We start from the raw sequence: 27,917 nt of genomic DNA, 5'->3' as shown, positions 1-27,917 counted from the left end.
TCTCCGGACCAGACTGTCAAGGGAGTAATGCTTGGTAAACGTGTGCAGCGAGGCCCACGTAGCTGCCTGACAAATGTCCAGCAAGGGTACGCCATGTCCCAAGGCAGTAGTAGCTGCAGTTGCCCTGGTCGAATGGGCAGCAAGCCCCACAGGAGGCTCTTTCTTGGCCTAGGAGTAACATGCTTTGATGCACAGAACAACCCAGCGAGAGATGGTCAGTTTGTGCACGGCCCGACCATTTTTGGTGCCCACGTGGCCAATGAAGAGTTGATCATCCACCCGGAACGGCTATGTACGCTGCATAGAAAGCGAGCGTACGTTTTGGGTCCAGACGGTGGAGCCTCTCTTTTTACCTTGAATGAGGCGGAAAGAAGGTGGGCAAAGTGATGGTCTGCCCGATGTGGAAGGGCTGACAACCAAGAAAGAAGGACAGCTCCTTAAAACCACCTTGTCCAGGTGAACAGAAAGGACAGGAGGTTTGAAGAAAGAGCCTGGAGCTCACTCACTCTTCTGGCAGAGGTGATAGCCACCAGGAAAGCAGTCTTTAAAGTGAGAAGACGTAGGGGACAGTTATGAAGAGGGTCAAAGGGGGCGCACATCAGAAAAGTCAAAACAAGATTTAAGTCCCAATGAGGCATTATGAAGGGTTCGGGTGGAAACGTATGCGTAATGCCACTAAGGAAACGGTTAACAACCGGGGACTTAAACAGAGAAGGCGGATCTGGAAGCTGTAGAAAGTCGGAGATGGCCGAAAGATAACCTTTGATAGTGCCAAAAGCAGAGCCCTGCTGGGCCAAAGAGAGAAGGAACAGAAGAACCTCAGAAAGTGGGGCAGAAAGGGGTTCCACAGCCTTTGCTGTGCACCATGCCACAAACCTGTTCCACGTGCAGGCGTATACTGTTTTGGTGGAGGGACGTCTGGCTGCCAGAATGACATCACAGACTTCGGGAGTTAGATCGAAAGGTTTCAACTGTCGCAGCTCAATCTCCACGCATGGAGGTGGAGACTGGACAGGTTCTGGTGGGGGACTGTCCCCTGCTGCTGAGACAGAAGATCCTCCCAAAGAGGCAGACTGATCGGGGGATCGATGCTCATACTGAGTAGCTCGGGATACCATACTCTCCGAACCCAGTCCAGAGCCACAAGAATGACTTGGGTCCGGTCGCGCCTGATCTTCTTCAGCACTCTGGGCAGAAGTGGTATAGGCGGAAAGGCGTACAACAGACCGCAACTCCACTCGTGACGAAAAGCGTCTCAGAGCGAGAGCCGCCTTCGAAATTCCAACGCGCAGAACTGAGGACATTGCACGTTCTCTTCGGTGGCAAATAGATCTAACCAAAGCTCTCCCCACTGCAGAGAGAGACCTTGCACCACGTTCGAGTGTGGACGCCATTGGCGATCCATCATGCACCTGCGGCTGAGTTCGTCCGCCCTGGCGTTTAGGGAACCTGCCAGGTGTTGAACCACCAAGGTAATGCCTTGACGTTCCAGCCATGTCCAGAGGCGCAGAGCCTCTTGACACAGGGTCAGGGCCCCACCCCGCCCTGCTTGTTGCAATACCACATGGCGGTGGTGTTGTCCGTGAACACGTGCTCTACACTTCCCCGTACAGAGGGAAGGAATGCCTTCAGTGCAAGACTGATCGCCCGCAGCTCCAGATAGTTGATATGGAGCCGGGACTCCGCCGAAGACAACAGGTCTCTGATCTCCACCCCTCCCAAGTGGCCCCCTCATTCCAGGAGGGACACGTCCGTTTGGGGAAGGGAGAGGGATCTGCCATTGACCCAATCTCGATTCGTGAGCCACCACTGTAATTGTTGAGCAGTGCCCTACGAAATCTGGACACGATCGGACAGGTTGCCCCGATGCTGTGCCCACTGGAACTTCAGGTCCCACTGCAGAGCAATCTGGCATGTGTCACCAGCAAGATGCAGGAGGCCATCAGGCCCACAAGCCGGAGTGTCAGCCTGACCGAAACCCGGGATAAAGGCCGTAAGATCGGAATCATAGCCTGAATATCCTGGATTCGCTGCTCGGGAGGATAAACCCGAAACAGCGTCGTATCCAGAACCGCTCTGATGAAGGGGAGCTTCTGAGATGGACTCAGGTGCGACTTCGGCATGTTGATGAAGAACCCAAGCAAATGCAGGAGGTCGGCCAGTCTGGAGGTGGTTGACGACTGCCTGGAGCGAGCCCGCCTAAAACAGCCAGTCGTTTCAAGGTAGGGAAAGACCGACACCACTGACCTGCGCAGATGAGCAGGGACCACCGCCATCCCCTTCGTGAACACCCGATGGGCACTGGTAAAGCCGAAGGGGAGCACAGCAAACTGAAAATGCTCCTGGCCTACCGTGAACCGCAGGTAGCGCCGGTGGGCCGGCAGTACGGGGATGTGAAAATAAACGTCCTGCAAGTCCAATGCCACCATCCAGTCTCCAGAGTCGATGGCAGTCAGGACTTGAGCCAGAGAAAGCATTTTGAACTTTTCCTTCCAGAGAAAGCGATTTATGGCCCTGAGGTCCAAGATGGGGCGCAGGCCCCCCTTGTCCTTCTTGGGGACCAGAAAGTACTGGAAATAACAACCACTCCATACTTCCTGCACAGGAACGTACTCTATGGCCCCCTTGGCCAAGAGGGCCGTGACCGCCTGTTGAAGAAGAACCAGATGCTCCCACGACATGCGGTGGCACAGAGGAGGCCTGGCTGGAGGGGAGGACTGAAAGGGAAGGGAATAACCCTTGCAGATTATCTGCATCACTCACCTGTCCGATGTAATTTTGCGCCAGTGGTGGAGGTGGTGGTGGACCCTGCCACCCACTGGCGTGGGGTGCTCCCTGAAGCTTGGATTAGGAAATTTTTCCCTCCCTGGTTTTATCTAGGAATTTCCTATATTTTAGCTGTAGAGGGCGGAAAGCTGAAAAGGAAAGTAGATCCCTTATCTCTCATCATTTGGCAAATGCCAGGAGACACGCCCAACCAAGGGGATATCATGGGCCAGGTTAAGCAGAAACTCTCTGTACTGTTGAGAGACCACAAGTCCAGGGTTTCTGGCCCCTTAACTCACTGTAAAGGAGTCCCTCCTCTCAATATACCTGATGGGTACCACTGGTATTCCCTTTTACCGGTTTAACAGCTAACTGCTGCAGGTCTTCTAGAGTGGGACAGGCACTTTATCCATTGCACAGGTCCTGTCTGAAGGAACTCCGCACCCTTGAAGTTTTGCTAGATCGGACAAGTTTCCAGGGGTCAGTTCTTCCTCAGGCATCTGGCTTTCTCCTTGAGGGTTGGGCTAGTTTTGGGATTATGTTCTTTTGGAGCTGGGCTGCCAGCCTTCGTGCCCCCTCTCTTGGCTTTAGGCACTTAGGGCTAGATGTAGGTGGGCTAATACCTGTCGGTAACGGCCGAAAATCGGTAAATTTCCCGTTACCGACCGTTAGCCCTTTGAGATGTAGGAGGCTGGATTAAAGGATTCAGTAATTTACTGATTTGTTATTTTAAGGAAATCAGTAAAATACTGATGACTTAATTTAAGGAATCAGTAAATTACCGAATCCTTAAATCCTATGTGGCGAGCACTCAAGTGAGTGCATTGTTGGTTTAAGGATTTGTTATTTACCACCAACTACAAGTTGGTGGGAAATACCGGATACCTTTTAAAAAGCTATTTTGTGCTTTTTTTAAAGTGCCATGTGGTACACATACATGCCGTTTCAGGGGTGCAAAAGGGTGTCAATGTGACACCCTACCACCCTTGAATATGCTCCCCCTATTACCGATTCAGTATTTACCAAATCGGTAATAGTGAATGGCTTCCCATTCATTCCTATGGGCCCCCAGGCCCAAAGGAATGAATAGAAAGGTATACCTTATTACAGATTCGGTAAATACCGAATTGTTAATAAGGATTAGTTACTTACCTGTAATCCTAGTTCTCTTCCAGGGGTATCCTCATCAAAGTCATAAGCATTAGAATATTCCCGCCCATGCGCGGGACCCCGGAAACAATATATTATATGTGCCCCACATATATATAGACATATATATATAAATATATATATATATATATATATATATATATATATATATATATATATATATATATATATATATATATATATATATAAAATAAGCAATTGCAGCCAAATAAAACCGTAGAGCTGGAATATGCTGTGAAGAATTTCCACCATACATGTGTATTTGCATTAGAAACATGAGAAACAACACCAATGCTTGTTTAGAAACTGTTTTAATGCTTAGAAAACAGTAGAAATTCTTATAACACACTGTAAGCATATACAGCTCCCAGGCTGCATTGCAAATACCCAGTCTAAAAAGACTGAAAAGCTAACTTGTAGCTGAATGTACTAAAACTGACGCCGTGCCTTTAAGGCACCTCTGCCCCTAGCTTCCCATCATGCCACAGGGGTTACAGTTAGGTCAGTTCTTTTCGGAGACTGAAAACCAAACCATGGTAATAACAGGTTAAAAACATCGCCTACTTAATAAACAAAGTCCTTTGCCCGGGGAGGCGGGAGGGTTGCTTATGACTTTGATGAGGATACCCCTGGAAGAGAACTAGGATTACAGGTAAGTAACTAATCCTTCTCTTCCAGGGGATCCTCATCAATAGTCACAAGCATTAGAATAGAGTAGCGAGCCTCACCTCATCCCTGCGGGCAAAGGAATCAACAGATAACATTCATATTCGTAGGCCCAAAAATAGGCCTTATTCTACCCAAATAGGTTTCTCAAGGAGGCTTGCCCTACTTGAGAATCCGCTCTGGAATCAGACTCCAGGCAATAATGCCTTGTAAAGGTATGGACTGATTTCCATGTCGCAGCCTTGCATATTTCTGACATAGGAATGTCATGTAAAAACGCTATTGTGGCTGCTTTCCCTCTAGTGGAATGAGCTTTGGGTGATTGTCAAGTCAAGTCAAGTCAAGTCGATTTATATAGCGCACTACATACCCAGAGGGTCTCAAGGCGCTTAAGGAAGGGTGGGGAATTACTCAGTTGCAAAAATTTAGAACACCCCGAAACACATGCAATCCTGCTGCTAGTGCTAACCCTAACTAGTCAAGTCAAGTCAATAAATTTATATAGCGCGCTACATACCCAGAGGGTCTCAAGGCGCTTGAAGAAGGGTGGGGAATTACTTGTCAAATATCCAAGTTTTAAGTTGCTTTCTGAATGCTAGGTGGTTCTGAGTGAGACGAAGGTGAGTGGGGAGTGAGTTCCAGGTTTTAGCTGCCAGGTAGGAGAAGGATCTACCTCCCATGGTGGTTTTATTGATGCGAGGTACGGTAGCAAGGGCTTGTTTGGAGGATCGTAGCTGGCAGGGGGGGGGTGTAGAAGGAAAGTCGTGTGTTGAGGCATTCGGGTCCAAGTTCATAAAGTGCTTTGTGTGCGTGGGTTAGGAGGCGGAAAGTAATCCTTTTATTGACGGTGAGCCAGTGGAGTTTTTTCAGGTGGCTGGAGATGTGGTCTTTACGCGGGATGTCTAGTATGAGTCTGGCTGATGCATTCTGGATGCGTTGGAGTTTTTTCTGGAGTTTTGCGGTGGTACCGGCGTATAGGGCGTCCAGGCGGCTTGTAACCAGTGCATGGGTGACCGTTTTTCTGGTTTCGGTGGGGATCCAGCGAAATTTTTTTTTAGCATGCGAAGAATGTTGAAGCAAGATGATGAGACGGCGCTGACCTGTCTGGTCATCGAGAGTGAAGAGTCTAGGATGACGCCCAGGTTCGTGCGTGGTCCGTCGGGATGGGTGCTTTTCCAAGGGCCTCTGGCCACCAAGAGTCATCCCAGGCGGAGGGGGAGGTTCCTAAGATAAGGACTTCTGTTTTGTCTGAGTTCAGTTTCAGACGGCTATGCTTCATCCACTCGGCTACTTCTTTCATTCCTTCATATAGGTTGGTTTTGGCGGTGTTAGGGTCTTTGGTGAGTGAGAGGATCAGTTGGGTGTCATCAGCGTAGGAGATGATGTTGAGGTTGTGTTGGCGTGCGATGGGCGCGAGGGGGCTCATGTATACGTTGAAGAGGGTGGGGCTGAGTGAGGATCCTTGTGGTACGCCGCAGATGACTTCAGAGGCCTCTGACTTGAATGGTGGGAGGCGGACTCTCTGGGTTCTTCCGGTGAGGAATGAGGTGATCCATTCCAGTGCTTTTCCTTGGATTCCGATGTTGCTGAGGCGTTGTATGAGGGTGCTGTGACAGACAGTGTCGAAGGCGGCGGAGAGGTCGAGTAGAATGAGAGCCACTGTTTCTCCGTTGTCCAGTAGAGTTCGAATGTCGTCTGTTGCTGCGATGAGGGCGGTCTCCGTGCTGTGTTTGGCCCGGAAGCCAGACTGTGAGGAGTCGAGGTATTTGTTGGTTTCGAGGAAGGCGGAGAGCTGGTTGTTGACAGCTTTCTCGATGACTTTAGCTGGGAATGGAAGGAGCGAGATGGGGCGGTAGTTTTTGAGTTCGGTTGGGTCAGCTGTGGGTTTTTTCAGAAGGGCGCTGAGTTCTGCGTGTTTCCAGCTTTCCGGGAAGGTGGCGGAGTTGAGGGAGCAGTTGATGACGTCTCGGAGGTGTGGTGCTATGATGGATTCTGCCTTGTTGAAGATGTGGTGAGGGCATGGGTCGGTGGGGGATCCTGAGTGGATGGAGTTCATCAGGCGGATGGTGTCCTCAGTGGAGATTGGGTTCCAGTGGTTAAGGATGTTCAAGAGGGTTGCAGATGCGGCAGAAGGTAGAGTGGGTTGGTCTCCGGATTGGTTGTCGAAGCTGTTGTGGATGTCTGCGATTTTGTTGTGGAAGAACGAAGCTAGGGAGTCGCAGAGGGCTTGAGAGGGGGTGATGTCGTTGGAGTTGGCTGAGGGGTTGGTAAACTCTTTGACGATGTTGAATAATTCCTTGCTGTTGTGGGCGTTGTTGTCTAGTCGGTCTTTGAATGCAGCTTTCTTTGCAGTCCGGATCAGTTGGTGGTGTATGCGGGTGGCGTTTTTGTAGGCGTCCTTGGTGCTGTTATTAGGGTCCTTTTTCCAGGCCTTCTCGAGGGAGCGACAGAGTTTCTTCGATTTCTTAAGATCATCGTTGAACCAGGAGGCGTTTTTGCTGCCTAGTTTGATTTGACGTTTTTTCAGCGGTGCTAGGATGTCGGCGCTGTTGGATAGCCATTGGGTGAGGTTAATGGCTGCTTGGTCGGAGTTTGAGGAGTGGACAATGGGGTTTTGAAGCAGCGATGAGGAGATCTGGTCGATGGTGATTTTGTTCCAGTTTCTTCGTAGAGTAGGTTGAGGATGGTTGTGAGTTGTGGTCTTATTGTAGGTGAAGTGAACGCAGCTGTGGTCCGTCCAATGTAGAGTTGTGGTGTGACTGAAGGAGACATGTTTGCTGGAGGAGAAGATAGGGTCGAGTGTGTGACCTGCGATGTGGGTGGAGGTAGTGACAAGTTGTTTGAGTCGGAGGTTGGCGAGATTGTCCAGAAGGGTGGTGGAGTTACTGTCATTGCTCTTTTCCAGGTGAAAGTTGAGGTCTCCCAGAAGAATGTATTCCTCGGAGGGGAGGGCGTGTGGGGTGATAAAGTCAGTATGCTAGCCTGATATATGAGACAATCCATCTGGAGATGGATCTTTTGGCTGCTGCAAACCCGGTCCTCATTGAACCATAATTGACAAAGTGTTGGTCTGTCTTTCTAGTGTCCTTCGTCTTTTCTAGGTAAAACTTTAGCACCCGTTTAAGATCCAACGAGTGCAACGACCTCTCAGCTGGGGTCGAAGGGTTAGGAAAGAACGAAGGAAGGGTAATCGTTTGATTTATATGAAAATCCGATACCACCTTTGGAAGGAAAGATGGATGAGCCCTCATTACCACTCTGTTGTGGTGAAACACAGTGTAAGGTTCCTTGGTGCAGAGTGCTTGTATCTCGCTACCCCTGCGCGCAGAGGTTATTGCCACCAAGAAGGCCGCCTTCCAAGTGAGATGCTGCAAGGAGGCCTTGTGTATAGGCTCAAACGGTGTAGACATCAGCCTGGAGAGAACCAGGTTCAACTCCCAGGGAGGAGAAGGATTTCTCACAGGGGGATAGACCTTCTTTAATCCCTGAAGGAAATCCTTAACCACTGGGACTTGAAAAAACGATGTTTGTGTAGGTGATTTTCTGTACGCTACTATGGCGGATAGGTGAACCCTAATAGAAGCGCATTTCAACCCTGATGTAGCCAAGTAAAGGAGGTATGGAAGGACTACCTCTTCTTGTCCTTTGGTGGGATCAAAGCCCTGGTCCTTACACCAAATGAAAAATCTTTTCCACTTGAACGCATAAGACGCCCTTGTGGAAGGTCTCTTTGCCTCTCTTAAAATATTCATACATTCCGGAGGCAGATTTAAGTGTCCATATTGCAAGACCTCAGGAGCCATGCAGTCCGGTTCAGCGACGGGAGGTTGGGATGCAGGATCCTCCCGTTCATTTTGCTCAACAGGTCTGGCCTGCACGGCAGGCGTCTGTGTGGACACAGCGACAGATGTAACAGGTCTGGATACCACCATTGTCGCGGCCAATCCGGAGCAATTAGGATCATGTCCATGCTCGATCTGATGAGCTTGGCCACCACCTTCGGAATCAGTGCCAGAGGAGGAAACGCATAGGCGAACATTCCTGTCCACTCCAGCAGGAGAGCGTTCCCTTGCGTCCCTGGCCGGTGGAACCTGGACGCGAAGGCGTGGCATTTGGCGTTTTCGTCGTCCGCAAATAAGTCTATGTCTGGACGACCCCAGCAACGGAAGAGTTCTTCGACTACTTCGTCGTTTAGCACCCAGTCTGGCTGATCTTCGAAGTGCCTGCTGAGTGCATCCGCTTTTGTGTTTAGCTCGCCTGGAAGGTGCACTGCGACCACCGACAGTCCCCGAGCCAGAAGCCAGTGCCAGATTGTCTGGGCCTCCAGAGACAGAGGGCGAGATCGAGTTCCTCCCTGCTTGTTCAGATAGAACATAGTTGTAGTGTTGTCCGTCTGAACCAGGATTTTGTCCGTTGTTATTGCTGGAAGGAACGCTTTGAGCGCCAGATGAACTGCTCGAAGCTCCAGCATGTTGATGTGGTATGTCTGGAGGTTGGTCGACCAACGACCTTGAAGCTGAAGATGACCCATGTGAGCACCCCAGCCTTCTAGAGATGCGTCCGTTACAACAGACAGCGAAGGAAGAGGTTGCTGAAAAGGGACTCCCTGCAGGACATTCCGAGGGCGAGTCCACCACTGTATGGAGGTCAATGCTGCTTGAGACAGGATGATTCGATCCTCCCAATCTCCCGTCGCTTGGTCCCACTGATCTTCCACAGACTCTTGTAGAGGCCGCATCCTCAACCTGGCGTTCGGTATTAGGAAGATGCAGGACGCCATGGAGCCCAATAGAGATGCCACTATTCGCACCTTTGGACGAGGAAACTGAAGTAACTTTATGCATTTCTGCCCCATGGAAGATAGTCTCTCCTGCGAAGGAAACGCTCTTCCTAACTTTGTGTCTAGAACTGCTCCCAGATAGTGGATAGTTTGCGTGGGCTGCAGGACCGACTTTTCTGTGTTCACGTGGAGGCCGAGCCTGTGTAGTTGTTGGAGACACAGGTGACAGTCTTTGGTGGCTTGACGAGGGGACGGACTCTTCAGGAGCCAGTCGTCTAGATATGGGTACACAAAGACCTTTTTTGTGTAGACATGCCGCTACCACTGCCATGCACTTGGTGAATACCCTTGGTGCGGATTTGAGTCCGAAGGGAAGCACTTTGTACTGGTAATGCTTGTTCCCTACCAGGAATCTCAAGTACTTCCGATGACCTGGTGTTATAGGAATGTGGAAGTACGCGTCTTGTAAATCCACCGAACACATCCAATCTCCAATTTGTAGATGAGGACATATCTGATGAAGTGCCAGCATGCGAAACTTCTCTTTGACCACCACCTTGTTGAGGGTTTGAAGATCCAAAATCGGTCTGAACTTGTCCTCTTGGTCTCTTTTGGGGACTAGAAAATATCTTGAATACACTCCTCTCCCCCTTTGGGATGGGGGTACTTCTTCGATTGCGTTTTTCTTTAAGAGGACGTTCACCTCCCTTTTGAGGAGTTTTAGATGGTACGAGCGAGTCTTTTTTGGAGGAATCGGTTGTGGTCTCTTCCGGAAACGTAGCGCATATCCATTGCGCAGTATATTCAGCACCCACCGATCTTTTGCTGACCCACTCTGCCAGGTGTTGCGAAGCACTTCCTCCCACTGGAGTGGGTAACGGCGCCAGAGGAAGCCACTGCTCAGGCCTTGCCTCCTCTAGGCGTGGTAGAGGACTGATGATGTCCGCCTCTGCCTCTGCCCGATTTTCCTCCTCTGTATTGCGCCTTCCCTTGTGGCTTGTTTTGAGACCATTGAGGGGTTTGAACCCTCTGTTGGCCTCCCCGGTTCTTGTTGGTTTTGAAGCGTCGTTTGAACGGCTCTTTCCTTTTCTCCAGACCAACCGCCTTCACTGTGTCCAACTCTGTCTTCATGCGGGTCATTTCCTGATCGGCATGCTCCCCAAAGAGTGAAGATCCGGAAAAAGGTAAATTGAGGATGCGCTGCTGGGCATCTGGTTTGAGACCAGTTAAACGCAGCCAAGAAGATCTCCTCGCACATACCCCATGTGAGTAGGCATGTCCTGCTAGAAGGGCGTTATCTGCTGATGAACTAATCATTTGGTTCGCCACCAAACAGCCCTCCGTCACTGTCTCCTCAAAGTCCTTCTGGTCTTCCTTGGGCAATTTCTCTTTGAATCGTTCCATGGAGTCCCATAGGGCTCTATCGTACCTTCCCAGAAGGGCTGATGCACTAGAGACTTTCAGGGATGAAGCTGCTGTGCTGCATACCCTGCGTCCCCAAGAATATTGCGTCTTGCTGTCTTTGTCCGGAGGGACCGAAGAAGAAGGAGCGACTGTGATTCTTTTTAGCTGAGGCTACTATGACCGAGTCCGCCGCAGGCTCTCCCTTAACAAAAATAGGATCTGAGTCGGCCGGCCTATATTTCTTCTGGATACGTGCCGGTACCGCCCTGATCGTTGCTGGCGTGAGGAAAACCTCTTTGATTGGGTCCATTATCCCTGGAACCAATGGGAGTAAAGGCCGTGTATATGATTTGTGACGAAGGGTCTCAAAAATCACAGTAGTGGACACCTCCGGAACAGCCATCTCTATATTAAGTTTGTGAGCCCCACTCTGTAAGACGTCCAGATACGTGTTGACGTCGTCAAGCGGGAAAGCTCTGGAGCGAGGGCTGTCTGCCAGCGTTGGAGAGTAATCCCCTTTAGAAGATCTAGATGAAGATGAAGAAGAGGATGATGGAGTTCTCCTTCTTCTGTAGTGAGTTTTCCTCACTGGTGATCTTCTCGGTCGTTCTTCCCTTCGAGGAGAACGTGATTTTCTCTGATGCTCCCTTCGAGGGAATCTCGATCTCTCAGTCCGCACCTTCCTTCTCGGTGTTCGAGATCTGGGTTGCTCCCTCCTTGGTGATCGGGAGACCCTGGGGGTATGCGACCTTTCTGCTCTCCTCTCGAGAGAGCGTGATTGGTGACTGGTAGGACTCTGTCTGTCTGCCTCTTCTGCCAGCTGCTGAAGAGGGGACCTGTGGTCTGGACTTAAGTATCTTCGTAGTCTCTCCGTCGCTCCAGAATCCTTCCATTTACTCAACGGACCATACCATCTTGGCGAGAGTCTTGCCTGTGTGATATACCGTCGCTGGGGTGTCTTTTGCACCGGACTCCTACTCCTAGAAGAGGACCTCGATGAACCAGAGGTACTCAAGGAGGAATGGTGAGAAGCAGATTGTGTCACTAGAACTGTCGAAGGCACTGAAGGAGATCTCCGTCTCACCGGTGTTGGAGGACGTCTCAAAAGTCTTTCCCTCGACGTCGAACGCCTCTGCGGCGTCGACGGAGTGATAACCTTCGACGTCAAACGCTTCGACGTTGACCTGTGGTCCCTTGACGTCGATCGGCGATGATGAGCCGACGACGGAGTCTTCTCCCTCGACGTCGAACGGCGTCGTCCTGCCTTTGACGGAGGTCTCGACGTTGAACGGCGTTGCCCTGCCGTCGACGGAGGTCTCGACGTCGACCGACGTTGGTCTGTCGGCGACGGAGATGTCAAACGACGTTGTCCTGTCGTCGACGATGCTCTTGACGTCGACCTGACATGTGGCGACGGCGGAGGATCGGACATCCTCGACGTCGAGCGCCGACGCGCCGTCGACGATGATCCCTTCCTCGACGGCGAGCGTCCGAGGGGGCTCTTGCTCCTCGACGCCGAGCGCCTCCGTGGAGACGTCGGCGGAGGTGTCACACTCTTAGAAGCCTGTCGATGTGGAGACGACGGCGAGTGTGATCTGTCTCTCGACGCCGATCGTCGCCTGGTTGACGACGGCGGAGTTGACTTATGTCTTGACGTCGATCTTCTCGTCGACTGTGATCTTGTGGCTTCTCTCGACGCCGATCGTCGCCTAGTTGACGACTGCGGAGCTTTCTTCGTCGTCGCCGGTCCCGACGTCAACGGAGTTTTTTCTCTCAAACTGTCCATCAGATGATGTTTTTTCAGCGCCGAGCCCGGTGCTGAGGTTGATGGACGCTCTGACTTGCCTTTGGAGTGAGTTCTGGTTCTCTTTGAACTCTTCCTCTCTGTAGATCTTCCCCTCATGGATCTCTGGGCCAGACCATAGAGCCTGTTCCTCTCTCTGTCTTTAAGAGTCCTGTCAGACAGATTTCTACAATGTGAACAGTCTTTAGGATCATGATCCTCTGGCAAGCATAAAATACAGACCTCATGAGAGTCTGATTTTGCCTTCTTGTGGCCACAAGAAGGGCAATTATCAAATAATGTGGGCATCCTGACAGGAAAACCTCACAAAAAAATCGACTGCTAAGCAGTTATTTACTTGACACTGATGTTAAAAGTCAAAGTAAATCAAAAAATTGTTCTTTAGAAGATTTTCTGACTGAAAAAGGCAGAAAAGTGTGGAGCTGTGTATCCAGGGTCCTTCCTGAAGGAGCCGGAAAGAACAACTGACCTAACTGAAACCCCTGAGGCATGATGGGAAGCTAGGGGCAGAGGTGCCTTAAAGGCACGGCGTCAGTTTTAGTACATTCAGCTACAAGTTAGCTTTTCAGTCTTTTTAGACTGGGTATTTGCAATGCAGCCTGGGAGCTGTATATGCTTACAGTGTGTTATAAGAATTTCTACTGTTTTCTAAGCATTAAAACAGTTTCTAAACAAGCATTGGTTTGTTTCTCATGTTTCTAATGCAAATACACATGTATGGTGGAAATTCTTCACAGCATATTCCAGCTCTACGGTTTATTTGGCTGCAATTGCTTATTTTATATATATATATATATATATATATATATATATATATATATATATATATATTTATATATATATGTCTATATATATGTGGGGCACATATAATATATTGTTTCCGGGGTCCCGCGCATGGGCGGGAATATTCTAATGCTTATGACTATTGATGAGGATCCCCTGGAAGAGAACAAATATTACCGAATCGGTAAAATTTATCGATTGTTTACCTACATTCTATTTACCGATTCTTAAATACCGAATCAGTAAAATTCGGTATTTAGGAATCAGTAAATAGAAATTACCTACATCTAGCCCTTAGTCCAGTTTCCGGCTCCAGAATCCCTCGACTTTCTCTCGGGGGCTTCTGTGCTCTGGTTGCAACACACACATCCCTAACGGTAGACCCAGCATGGCTGAAAGGATCCGCCTCACTACTCCGGCCCAACCAGAAGTCTGCACATCATTGCCCAGAAAACACTCCACTGGGATAGCAGGGGACACAACTACCTTCTTTGGGCCAGTAACTCCTCTCCACTTAAAGTCAACCACAGTCATAGGGTGTGACTGTAGAAAATTGGGCGTTTGTTACAGTTTCATCCCCTCACACACTTTTAGCCCCCTTTATAACTCCTTGATGCTGATTTTTGACTGACAGTGCACTGAAGCCTGCTAACCATACCTCAGTGCTCCTTCCCTAAAACTAGGTGAGGTCTAATTGTTATACAATTGGTTAAGTACTTTTGTACCACCTAAGTCCCTAGTAAATGGTACCCCAGGTACTTAGAGCATGGGTGCTAAAGTGGGTCCCTAAGGGGTGCAGAGTGTATGCCACTCTGACGGACCTGAACACCTATTCCATACAGCCCGTCACTGCAGGCTGCATGACATTGTGTAAACCATGTTTTAAAACACGACATGGTAAACTCTTGTGTGCCATGCCAGAGTTACTGCATGGACTAGATGTTAGTTAACCCTAAAGTAGGTTTCAGAGCCCAAGGGCAGGGTGCATTACAGCATATGCGAGAACAGATCTGAAGGAGCAGACAGGACTCTAAAGTCTAGTTCCATTGCTGGATATTACAAATGAACAAGGAAGGTATGTACATGGGCACTGGCCAAAACGAGTTTCCTAACTACATTATGGTTTCACTGAAGCCTTTGGTGTTTGGTATGAAACACCTTGTATTAATAAACCCATACTGATCCCAATAACGGATTTAGGAATATGCGCACCCAGAGGGTACCTTAGATGACAGGGAGAATACTTCTTCCAACCAGACCCCCGATTCAGTGACACGCTAGCAGGAGGGGAGCCCGAAAGCATTGGAGAATAATCTCTAATTGAAAAGGGAGTAGTGTGTGTGGATGGTTGAGTAGTGACTTTGGAGAATGTGAAAAGACCGTTTTCTGCCATAACGTCTGCGATGCCTTAAATGAGATCTGGATCTCCTTGGGGAAAAGGAATGTCTAGGTGTGCTAGATCTGTTGGCGGAAGTTTTGTGTCTGCGCAAAGGCGAAAGAGGCTTTAATTGCTCTTTTTGTGTCAACGTTGATGGTGATTTTCTCGAAGTCGATAGAGGCCTCGCCATCGAAGGAGGTTCTTGCCTCAACGTCAACTGCAAAGGTCCTCTTCTTGACAGCGAGTAAGGCACCATAGTATCAGTCTTCAACGTCATAGGTCTTGACAGACAGTGAATAATATTTCTCATGATTTTTGGTACTCTTTATATCTACTTATATCTCTTTATATCTACTGCTAGGGTAGTCTGTAGCAAGGGAAGTGTGTGCAGAGGTTAATTGGCAAGTGATCGCCTCTCCCATCCTGATGCGGGGTCTTGAAGCCTCTCCTGAAGCCCCAGCAGATGAGCCTGGACATCTTCCTGCAGAATTTGCAATCCTCTGGATGATGGTCTGCAAGAGGGCATACCATTCACATGTTGTGAGGGTCTGGCTGGGATTTTTGTCTAACTACAGTTAGGGCACTTCAGAAAAAGTGAAAGATTTTTTGACAGGAACTGCTCAAAACAATTCCTGTCAGAAAAAGCTGGAATATTGCCATAGTGCCAAATGACGTTGGCGGAAAATGTTTAGAAAAGCTTTCAAAAAGGATTTTGAACAATAAAGCCAGAAAAGGCTGAGCTCAGGGCTCCATGATCCTGCTGACTGGAAAAAATATACTGACCTAACTATCGCCTCTGGTTTATGATGGGACACAAGAGCAAGGCCGAACCCTTAAAGACACAGTGTCAGTTTAATGGGTTAGCTGCTTAGTCTATGTTTTACAATAGACCTTCATTTCCTTCGTTTTTCCATTTTAAAAAGAGAGGTTTGTGACAAATACTTCTAATCACTTTATCATATATGTATTGCCACAATTGGAAAGTCATTTAAAAAATGAAACGGGTTAAATTTGGGTATTTTCTGATAGAGCGATTTCCTTTTCTGTAGCGGTGTGTGTGTATATATATATATATATATATATATATATATATATATATATATATACACAAACATATACATATATATACACATACATATATAAAAAAATATATATATATTATATATAGATAGATAGATAGATAGATAGATAGATAGATAGATAGATAGATAGATAGATAGATAAAGTTAAATTGGCTGTAAATCTAATCCTCGTCCAGGAGAATCTTCTTTAAAAGCAGCCCCATCTACCTCCCTGGACAAAAACAATTATGGGGTTTTTCCCTTTTATTACTTTAGATAGAAAAAAAAACTATCATCTCTGGGTAGGATGGGCCACCGAAGGAAAGTTAAGGCCCTTAAAAGGCACAGTGCCAGCTTTCATGTTCACATCTAGGCTAGCATGGACATAGATTCACCAACATGCCAGAAGTGGCATCACGCATCCTTAGACATCATAGAAAGTAGTAAATCTCTAAAGGCTGATGACACCCAAATCGAGGTTGCAATAAGACCTGAAGTGCTACACAACACCGCAACCAGACTACAGGACTGCATGTACGCAGTGGGTAACTGGATGGCACAGAACTGCTTAAAGCTAAACCCCAATAAATCAGAGATTGTGCTCTTTGGCAACAGTCCCATTTTCTGGACCCCAAACTGTTGGCCGAACTCCCTTGGTCCGCTGCCATCTCCGACCAGGAAGGTGAAGAACCTGGGAGTTTGGATTGATGACACTCAGCTTCAAGGGCCAGGTTAATTCAGTGGCATCTACCACTTCGTTCATTCTCAAACATGTAAAAAAATAATGCCCCTACTTTCTAAAGATGCACAACAAACAGTGGTCACAGCACTGGTAATGTCCAGACTGGACTACTGCAATGGTCTTTACCTTAAGCTTCAAGAAGGATCGATGAACAAACTACAAATGCTGCAGAATGCTGCTGCCAGACTCCTTACAGGAACTCCTAAGTATGCATCGATCACAGCATCCATTAAAAAACTCCACTGGCAACCGGTCAGAAAGCGCACCCAATTTAAGGCCATGTGTCTGGTTTTCAAGGCTCTAAATGGATCAGGGCCTGACTTTCTAAAGCAACAACTCCGCTGGTACTCGCCAAAAAGAATACTCCGGTCATCAGACGCTAAATTTGTGACAATGCTCCTAGTGAAAAAAAGCTAACTTGGGGGGGGGGGGGGTACGTGGGGGGACAGAAGGCATGAAACGCACTTCCATTACATCTGAGACAAATTACCATTTTGATGACCTTTAGGAAGGAATTAAAAACCTGGCTCTTCACAAACTATCTCATAATACACACAATTTCATAAATCTACGCTAGGTCTTCACCTCAGCGCCAGGACACCTTCAGATAGCAGCAGTACTTCGGGTACTCTAGTCAAATTTCATCTATTTATTTGACTTATTCTAATAGTAGGGCATCAAAAGATTTTTGTGAAGTCATCGCAACCTCAACTTATTGAGGCAAACTTCATCATTGGATGACCTCTCACATCTGGGTAAGTAAGATACTACCTAGGCGGACTTGACCAAGGGAAGCTAGTCTGTCCCTGGGAGTTCTTTAAATTTGAATTCAGGACAATTACTCGTGGTCCTGTTTCTTTGGGGGATAGTTTTCAATATAAAATATATCTAGTGGTATATTCAAGACAATCCTTTATTTAACAAATACCTCCCGGTGTTTAGAAGGATACTTAAAAGAGTAGGGGTCTTATCGTGATTTACAATGGATCACTAGACTTAGAAGTCCAAATTAGAAACATGTTTTGACCGTTCTAAGAGCCTATACAGGTCTATGGTCTTCGTCAGGGTAATGTGATCAGCAACAGTCTATTGTTATTAACATATAAAGAGGTAAGTTTTTATTATAATATCGGTACCTCTTTTGAATCCGTAAAACCAAAGGGGAAAAGTAAAAACAGACAGGAGAGAGTAACAATCTTCCAATCAAAAGCGCCCACTAAAAATTCAGGCCATCGTACTGATGGTCATAACAATCACATGGAAATTGCTTTGTCAATATCTTGCAACACTCCCCCCACTCTCACCGTTATCATGCCAAAACTTTTTTTTTAAACAATTGAACTTATATATATCGTGATAATTATTACTGGTGTAACCACCTTATGTTGTGCTATCGTTCATGGTAGCATTTTTTACGTATATGTAGGTATACAGTACCACAATAGCATTTTTTATATATATACACATGTATGAAAGGGAACACATCCAGCTGACAGCCCTGGCGAATGACGTCCATGTTTGGAAGCCTACCTACTAACATTGTCCTTCATTTCCTTTCTTGTACCTTTTAAAAAATTTTTAGTCACCTCTCGATAATCTACTTACTAATTCAGGCCTTAGGACTATTGATGAAGAGAACATTTGTTTTGGGGGATGGGTGTCGTAGCGCTCACTGCTTTGCAAGGTGCTACCAATGTTAAGTGCATGAATCATTTTGATACGGGCCATAATACTGCCTAGGACAGTTATATTAAATATTTTCTATAAAAAGATCATAACATAAAAAAAAAGACTTACACTGTCAATGAGTTCAGTATCAAGGCTGTACTTGGTCTTGGACAACAAAACTTGTAACTCTTCAAGGCTCACATCAATGCAGTCTAGAAAATCTTGCATTTCTTCCCTAAAAGTTAAACAGAATTACTAAGCACTTTCGACTCTCACAACAAAGTATTTATCAATAGAGAATGGCACATGAGATTCTTCTGAACGGCGCCTAATCAATGAGCAGTTTACAAGCAGAAGGAGATTATACTTTAACCATTGTGACCCCCTCGACCCCAAAATTCAAATTTCACATTGCTTTCCTCCTCTTGAAGATAGTTTCAGAAACAAGAGTAAACCATATTTAAGTTCTTGAATAATGGGAAACTTCCTTCCACAACAGAATTTGTATGAGTTTCCGCTACAATCAATTAGATACTACCTACAAACCATATTTAAGTAATTGAAAAATTGACAACTTACTGTCAGAATAGAATTTGTATGAGTGACAACAACAATCAATCGGATACTGCCAACATGTGCTGTCATCCTGTTAAGCAGGCCCATGTTCAATAATGTGTTTTGATATTTGTGAAATCACCACAGGCCTCACGGAAAACTAAACACAACGGAGGGGAAATTGGTTTCTCGTTCATTAGAACATGGGTGCCCAACACCGGTCCAGAACGACTGACTTCATGCCCAATTTTTAGAACTCTGAAGAAAACATACATACCATGAATTAAAGTGAAACTCATGTACGTATTTTGTGGTTTGTGGCACTCTTAGAACACTTTGAGCGAGTCATACACTTCTCAATACAAACAAGTGCCAAAACGGACAGGACTGGAATAACACGTTACTTGAGTGAGCTAATGGAAACATCCCTCAGGATAACCCTATAATCTGTACTTTTATACGAGTCAGGATGGTACTGCTTTGTGATAACCAGACACCACCACCAGTATCATAACTGATGATCACTGTTTAGGAGTTGGCGGTACTCCTAAAACTACTTTGGATACCCCAGACTAGTAACTAAGCAGGTCCAAGAATGAATCTACAGTGGAAGAATGGAGGATACCTATGAAAATAGATGGACAACGTGGACATACATTATATTAACGTCATATTCCTATGCATCAAGAGGCTATCACATTCTAAAAATAAAAATAACTTAAGGGTCAAACACATTATTCTCCATTTTCCCCTTTTTTGTGTAAACACTAGCAGAGGGAAGGCAAGAAGGTCTCAGAACATTTCTGGAGAGCAGCAATTAGTAAGAGATTAGACAGCGGAGAGGCGAGCAGTATGTCAAGGTACGTGAACCCAGCCAACACAAAAAGAAAATGCGGAAGAATACAGAATTAGCCTTCACTTCTTGTTTGGCCACAGTTTTCGATGTAAGCGCCTGAATACCATACAATGCCACTAGAACATAGTAAATCCTTTCTGTAACCCGCAGCAGTTGGGACCATGGCGGCTCTGGTTGATTATTTGGGTTAACTGACTAGCAAGCTAGATACCTTGCAACAAATGAGGAAATGGAAAAATGCTTGACTTGATATCAGCCACTGGTCATCTCTAAGTCTGTACACAATTGTTTTGAAGCCATTGTGTCACTTTGGGAAGAAACATATGCAAATCAGCTCTGGCCCTATTGGAACAGGAACAATCCACCCCAAATTACTAGCTCACCTCGAGGCGTGAACAATTGAACTGGAATGCGGAACTAATTAATCACCAATGACTAGCAAGGTAGATCTCATCAAACATTGTTGGATTTCTTGTTGTACAGAACTGACTTCTGCAGGAAGAGTTTTGAACATATTCAACTTCTGAAAGGCTGTGAACAGCAGGCACGTGACAGTGGGGTGGCTTTGGTCTCAACTACAGAGGTGTAAACCTCTATTGCTTTTGATGCGACACTTCATTGATAGTATACCGTCTCCTGGTTACGTTTACATTGAATATAGAATGAAAACTGTAGAACTTTAATTAGCATTAGTTTGGATCCGTTAGTCTGAGATTAAATCTACCCACAATAGACATCTTACCTGTCTAGTATTATGTCACTCTGGGTTGTTGAGGTGCTCTCCTTCAGAATAGAGTTTATAACTGCGTCTGAGTCCTCCCCATCACTCTCCACAAGGGAGGGCAGTTCCAGTGTGCCACCTTCTGTTCCACCAGTGGTCACAGCGTTGCTAGTGATTTGCTGCGAATGAATTGGGGATCCTTGCTCCGTAACAGAGGCTTGTGACACACTGCCTAATGATTTAGAGTGTCCTGGGCTCGAGAGATACTGCCTAAAAAGTAAGGAAATATGTAAGTCATTAACCCGACTATCTCTTGTACTCGTGGTTCATTTCTGACTTACTCCTCTATTGTATACCAATTGTTCAGTTAATGTGAAGCACTCCCTACCACAAAAAGATCTTTACACCCAAATAGCAAACCATTAATCAAACAGAAAAAATAGACACTCATCTGTTAAACCAACTGGTTTCTTCATTAAATTCATATTCTCATGTGCAGGACTGGCACTTTATTAGATAGAAACAGCTCTCCAACTGTGGCAAAGCCTTTTAAGTTCAATTGCTATCGCTTTATAGTGGGCAGATAGCTCAAACCCCACAATGCAGCAAACAAAAAGAAAAAAATTGTTCCAAAAAAGTTCATTTTGACAATACACTAAAAGAGGCAGGGTGTAATACGAAACCTAATATCCCAATCCACTGGCTCTTTTGGGGAAGAGGGTGGCATGCACAATATTAAAGCTACCATCGATGGAGACTTGGTCTTACAGTTAACTAGACTTTTCTTCTCTATTATGGGAACTTGGTTAATATTTATAGGAGGCTGGCTCAGTACATGGTGTACACCTATTGGCAAGGTACCCGAAACTGAGTTCAGTCAAGCCTTGTGGTAGTTGTAGTGGTCCATGACAACCAAAGCTCTAAAAGGGTAGCTCTGGAGAGCAGTTAGGACTTCGTCAGGAGGGTGTAAAGCCGGTGCATTAACACAATAGTCAGTCAGTAAGCTTACACACAAGAAAGAAACAAAGTACTTCTGTATTTATTAAACACAACACTAAGAACTATTTTGTATATCTGCTACCCGTAGAAATCAATACACATAAGAGGAGGGGTCAGGCCTGTCTGGGATATGAGCCTTAACTGTTGTAATGCTTGGACTGTTGATAGATCTGTTGCTGGATATTGAAGGGGCCTCCAGTATATGCACCTATGTCATCCTGCGTTGGAGAGACACGCCCTTGTTCGGGGGAGATGTTGCTATCTGTTCTATTTATCACCGATTGTCAATGTGTATTGATGCCTGGATATCTCACACTCGTGATTTAAGTGTTTATTCTTTAAAAACAAATGCAAATATATGTTTTTTAAATCAATACACATAAGGAAGTACTTTAAAACAGGTAGGTAAGCACAGGAAAATACACGGGTCCCTATTGGGGTAGTGTGGGGTGTGGTGGAGTGTGTAAACGGACACACAGGACACCATATACAACAAGCATTGACATAGCCAATAGGCCTCGCCTTTGGGGTGTTATAAGTATTTAGCCAAAGTTATTGGCTTTGGCTATGTTTTTAAGCTATGTTGGCCGATGTTGGATCGCCTTCCTGTACCTTGAGTGTAAGGTGTGCAGAAGCGCCAGTGTGGCAAGCACGCCCCACAGTAATAAATTGCCAAAAGGAAATTGAGTAACATGATGTGTACGTGTTGATGAACAGCAAATGTTGTGTAATGAAAATGATCCTTCCTGCTTTGCTCTTCCAAACACACCCAAGATAAATATTGTTAATTCGCTGCTTGGAAGCGAAGGGAGATACACCTGTTGTCAAGTGTCTTTCCCAGTTACATCATGCGTTCACTGTAAAGACAGACAATTGGACAGCAACCCAGCTCTGACCTTCAGGCCACTGTGAATGAACACAAGGTTAAACTTAACACCAACTCACAGAATTTGTGTTATTTGTGTCACACAGCAGATCCAAGGCAGAACTAAGGTGAGTCCAGCTCCCTCTGAAGCGGCCAGTTACACTCACAGAGTTTAAAAGTAACATGTCCACGGTGCACTCTGGTGCATGTAGTCTTTAAATGAGTAGATGCACCGTTAACACAGTGATTGTGGATAATACAACCCCAGCAGGAGGCCAGCGCTGTGAATCGATAGGCAATTAGGACATTACAGGTATTATGTTGTATTCTAAACTGTGTGAGCAGGCTGGAGCGGGCCCTGCAGGACAAAGCTGCAGGGGCATTGGAGGACGGGACCCTTGGGAAAAAAGCACAGTCAGGGGACTGTGTCCGACACTGGAACCGGGTGAAGGAGGGGGACATCTCTAGAAGATAGAGACCAGGGAGAGCTGCTTCAGACAAGGGGAACCTGGGTCAGGGCGATCAGCTCCAGAAGGAGATATGAGACAGAAGCTTAGTAGCGCCTATGGCAAGCAGTTTAACACAAGCGACGCTGTGTTTAATCAAATTACCCTTATTATGTCATGGTTTCATCGTTGCATGCATTGTATATGTTGGCGAGTGCAACCATATGTTTCATTCCCATACATTTTCAAACCGCAAAGTGGGAGATTTTGAAAAAAAAAAATCGGGAGATTTTTTTTTTTATCATTCATGTATTTTGACGTAGATGGAGCTTAAGTGGGAGGCACCTAAAATAAAGCAATGATTTTACTTTAAAATCGCGGATCTCCAAATAGGTTACAAGTTAATAGTTTTCATATTGTTAATAGTTAATAATTAATTAATTAATTCATAATTAGTTAATTAATAGTGAAGTTAATAGTTTTCATATTTTCATTTCTGCCATCTGTACGGAATTCCGACCTTTACATTTAGTAATGATTTTCTTTAATGATAGTGCTGACCGTACCAAAGCACTTTTCCCAGCGGTTAAACTGTCAATTTGCAGAGATGACTATTTTCTCTGACAGTGAATAAAAGGTATGTTTGCACTACGCCTATCCCTCAGAACTTTGACTTCGAACTTATTGAAGGCGCGTTCTCCCATGCTATAATTCAAGGTGGAAGCAGTGCGCATCCACCGCAGTGGAAACTTTACATTCCATAATCATGGGCTTTATCTTCCGTTTTTAAAAAACCTGAAAAGATTTTTCACTTGAGCTTTGTTCCGCAAAAAAGTTGCCGGCTCTGTGCTGGCTCCACAAAATGTCTATGAAAAACAAAGCTTGAAATCTCAAAAGGTGGCCAGAAACCCAACACTTGCAAGGCAAGCGCATGATTGCACTGTGCTACTAAGAAACATCTGGCCTGGATCCCAGATTTTAGCTGTGCACAGTGTGATGTTGGGGGTGAGGCGGCCAGCGTGGGGCGGAGAGGCAGCGGTTTGGGGGCTCAAAACAGCAAACCCGAAACCAGAGACTCAACTACTGAGGAAATAAATTGAGGAATCTAGCTGAAAGCAGACCATAATTCCTTTAACTCATCCCTACAGCTCGCAGCTGAACAGTGCTCGCTGAAAGTGCCACCGACACATGATCCAACTGATTGAGAAAGCAGAGCGCCCGCCCTGGGAGAGCCAGTGTCATTCATCATCAGCACCACACGTTTGTAAAGTAGATGAGTAAGAATGTGAAAGTGAGCTTTTCAAACCTTGTAAAGCAGATTCCAAACCCTGTAAGATGTGCGGTGTGGCCTCTGTTGTGCCTTCATATGAAGCAGGTTTTGACGGGTTCATTGCCTCTGTCTGACGCGCGCGAACCCACACGTGCCTAAGCACATGCACATACCTTGAGCTTAAAGATACAGTAATCTAAAAGCCAATAGTTGTGAACACATGAGAGGGATGCAGGCGCAGAGCGGCCATTCTAGGATCAATGACGTCATCTCAAATGCAAGTGTTTCTAAAAGATAAGAATTAACCAGATGTGCCTCTTACACTGCATACGTTTCTACCCATTAACAAGCCCGGGAGTGGTGCGCGCGCTCTAAAAGGAATTTTTTTAAAAGCCAGCCAGTGGTGTTTTTCTTAGAAAGACGCACGCAAAGGCCAATAGCGTATGAGCAAAAAAAGTGCGGGCCGCTGCTCGCTCCCTAGGCCAGGGGAGAAAGAAGGCGGGACATGCACGCACCTTTGGCCAATTGCCTGCCGTCTTTCTTAGAAAGACGCGCGCAAAGGCCAATAGCGTGTGAGCAATAAAAAAAACACACAAACGTGCGTGTAGTCAGAGATGGAAGTCCTTACAAGATGTCTCGCAGAGCAGCGCATTCACCCTGGCTCAGGCGAGACCTAAAAATATTGAGATGTGAGGTAAGTAACCAAACAAGGCTGATACCCAAAGATGGTGCCAGGGGAAGCACGGAACCACCATGAGTAAGCAGCTAGGGAACCCAGGCGCCTGGGTGCAGAGGTGCTACACTGAGTCAAATGTCCATAGGATAACACAGACAAAGTCAGGGTGGTATTTTACTATTTCAGGACTATTCCTAAAGGACCCAGAGGATATCAGTTGGATCAAGGAAGGTTGGAGAGCCATTCCACCCAGTGATACCCTGGAGCCCGGATACCTACACCAGGGAGCCCAGTTGCATAGGTATGCAGTGGTGTCGGAACTGCCAGCTGAGGTTAATGGAGGATCTTGGAAGTCCAGTGGCTACAGCATCACGTGGACTAGGTCGGTGGAACCAAAACGTGAATTATGGTCAAGAAGTACTTGAAAGCAGAAGGAAACCACCCGGAGGTGTCCAGGTGGAGGAGAAGCACAATGACACCCCTTGTCGGAGGTACTTGCTTGATGTAGCAACTGTGGAGTCCCGGAGATAATGCAGGAGCCGTCCATGAGCTGTCCCACAACGGTCGAGGAATACAGGAGTGTCAGTGGTCGGCAGGATGCGGGACCAGCAAGGTTTGGGGGAATAACCCAACAAGGGTAAGGCAGAGCAAGCACTCTGCACGCAGGAGAGCCAGCAGGAATTGCTGGAGACCCCTGGAGGAGCCTCTGGCAGCCGGCATAGGGAGTCACATGCAGGCTTCTGAAGCCCACAGAAGATGGACGCCCAAGTCACAGGAAGTGCAGGAAAGAAAACACACTTGGAGCTGTGGGATGCTTGAGGTAGGGGCATCTTGGAGCTCAAAGATCTTCATTCAGGACAGTTGACAAGCCTTGGCAACGGCAGCCAGACAGTTCACAGGGATGCGGTTTAGGTCGGCTGGAGAGGGATTACAGTTTCCAAAGTTGCAGGGATGATAGTTCAGGCATCTGGGGAGCAAACAAACAACCACCTGTGTTGCAGGAGGTGTCCATGGGACAGCAGGATCACCAAGCCGGTAGTCCACGCTGAGGTGCCTTCAGATGCAGGGTAGAGACTCCTTCACTCCACAGGAGATTAATTCTTGCTTGGATGCAGGCAGAGTACTGGGAGACTTGAGGGATGCACAGCCAGGGAGTTGCAGAAACTTGGAGGAGCAGATGGATAAAGTTGCAGTTCCCACCAAGAACAGTCTTGTTCCTCCTTGGTCCAGCAGCAAAGTTCCAGTGTCCAACAGCAGTAGTGTCTTCAGGCAGGGCTTGGAGAAGTTCAGGACAAATCTAAGGTCCCACCCTCAGGAGAGCCCTTAAGTAACCCAAAAAGGGGAAAGGACACCTTCTGATGTGTGCCACCTATCAGAGTGGGTTAGGGACGCTACTCTGAGGATCTAACCAGTGAAATGCTTCCCAGGAGCCAAGATTCAAGATGGCAGAATCAAGCTGCCACCTGGTGGAGCTCTCGGCATCTCCCAGGGGAGGAGCAAGACTGGATGGTTTCCCCCGTCCTTTGTGTTGTTTTGCACCAGAGTGGGAGCCAAGGGCTCGTGTACTGTAATTTGCCCTTCAGTGCAGTCTGGAGGTGCTTTTGTTCGGCCTTCCCCTGCCAGAGTTAACCTCATCAGCAGGGGGGCAGAACAGTATCTGGGGTCAGCAGCAGCACGAGCTGGCAGGTAGACCTTGCAAGGCTACCCGGGTAGGTCAGGGTGGTCCTCTCAGGAGCCCCCCACCCCAGTACAATGCATCATGCAACTAGCACTGGAATCAGCGTAGTTGCACAATTCCAACATGTTTAATACCAAACATGACCAGGTTAGGAGAAACTATTATATAGCTAGGCATCTCGAGTTGCCAGTGTCCACTACATACCTTAAAATGGCTGCCCCACACTTACAAAGTCCAGAGAATGGAGTTTGTGGGGGTACCTCTGCTCGTGCAGGGGGTACCCACATACCTAGAACCATGCACCCTGCCTGTGGGCTGTAAGGGATACCTTAGGGGTAACTTATAGGTCTTAAGTGCAGTACATGGGATAGAAGGAAAACCTTATATCTAAAATGAAAGGTGCATGCACCATTTCACGCAGGCTGCTATGGCAGACACGTAGACACTGTTTGCATGGGCTCCCATGGGTGGACCAATACATGCTGCAGCCATGGGAGAACCCTTGTGTACCATTGCCCCGGGTACCTCCATACCACATACTTGGGACTTCCAGGGGAACACCAGTATACCAACTGTAGGGTGTACAAAGTACTTACCAAATAATTGAGGAGAGAGAGAGCAGACACACTGGGGTCACTCTTTCATTCTTTCTTTATTTCTCATTCCTTGTCTTTTTCCTTCCTTTCTGCTCTTTTTCTTTTTCCTTCTCTTTCTTTTTTGCCTTCTTTCTTTCCTGCCTTCTTTAATTCTTTAAGGCAAAAGGTTTGAAGCCAATGCCTTTTTTAAGTCTGCCCGTACAGAGGAAGGCGTTTTGAAGCCCGTATCCGCGCTCGTTTATTTAATAATTTAACAGCGCAATTTGCTTTCACAACGCTGGTTTTCTTTCGGCTTTGCCAATGACTACAGCTTCTTTTTCTAGCCAGCTGCAGCGCCGCTGTATGGACAAAGAAAGGCGTTTTGAAACCCTTATCCACGCTTGTTTATCTAAAAGTAAATTTTTGGTTTTACTCCAGTGAAGGTGCGTGTTTAAAATCAGGGCCGGACTGGCCGTTGCGGGCACCAGGCCATCCCCTGGTGTGCCGCAAGGGTGGGGGGCGGTTTTTGTTACAGGGCCTTTTTGGCCCTGTAACAAAATCGGCCGAAAACCACCCCCCCCCCCCCCCCCGGCACAGCGCTCGGTCACACCCCCAACGCCCAATGGGGGGGTAAGGGGGCGGGCGGTTGGAGCAAGCACTTTGCCAGGGCCGGTTTTTGTTCCCAGTCCGGTGTTCTAACTAGATGATCTCCCCCGTCGGTTTGATCTCCCCCTACGTCAGAGGGGAGATTAAACATACAGTTCGAAGCTAACTGTCTCCTCTTCCCCGTCGGGTTGATCTCCCCCTGTCAGAGGGGAGATGACAATTACAGCCTTAAGCTAACTAGCTCCGCTCCCGTAGTTTTGGTCTTCCCCTATGGGGCTCACAAATACAGCTATAAGCTGCTTTTTTTGCCTGGTCCTATGTCCATGCCTCTTATGGCATGTGTAAAGTTGGCATATATTTATTAATTTATTTATTTTATGCGATGTTTTTTTTTTTATAGCGCGGACTTTACCCGAAGGTGTCAGAGGGCTTCACAAAAGGAACAGAT

At 46.9% G+C, this 27,917-nt stretch overlaps 1 protein-coding gene across 1 annotated transcript in view; it reads right to left on the bottom strand.

Moving 5' to 3' along the window:
- LOC147718436 (heat shock factor protein 3-like) overlaps positions 1-27,917 on the bottom strand; it is a 227,264-nt gene that overhangs the window by 33,827 nt on the left and 165,520 nt on the right. Inside the window, exons 9-10 of the mRNA XM_086918351.1 lie at positions 20,376-20,624; positions 18,352-18,457 (exon numbers count right to left, since the gene is read on the bottom strand). Coding sequence (XP_086774477.1) covers positions 18,352-18,457; positions 20,376-20,624 — 355 coding nt within the window. The remainder of the gene's footprint in view (positions 1-18,351; positions 18,458-20,375; positions 20,625-27,917) is intronic.

Source organism: Lissotriton vulgaris, chromosome 4_1, assembly GCF_964263255.1.
Source record: "Lissotriton vulgaris chromosome 4_1, aLisVul1.2, whole genome shotgun sequence".
NCBI classification, from domain to species: Eukaryota; Metazoa; Chordata; class Amphibia; order Caudata; family Salamandridae; genus Lissotriton; species Lissotriton vulgaris.
This window is presented reverse-complemented; position numbering and strand designations above follow the sequence as displayed.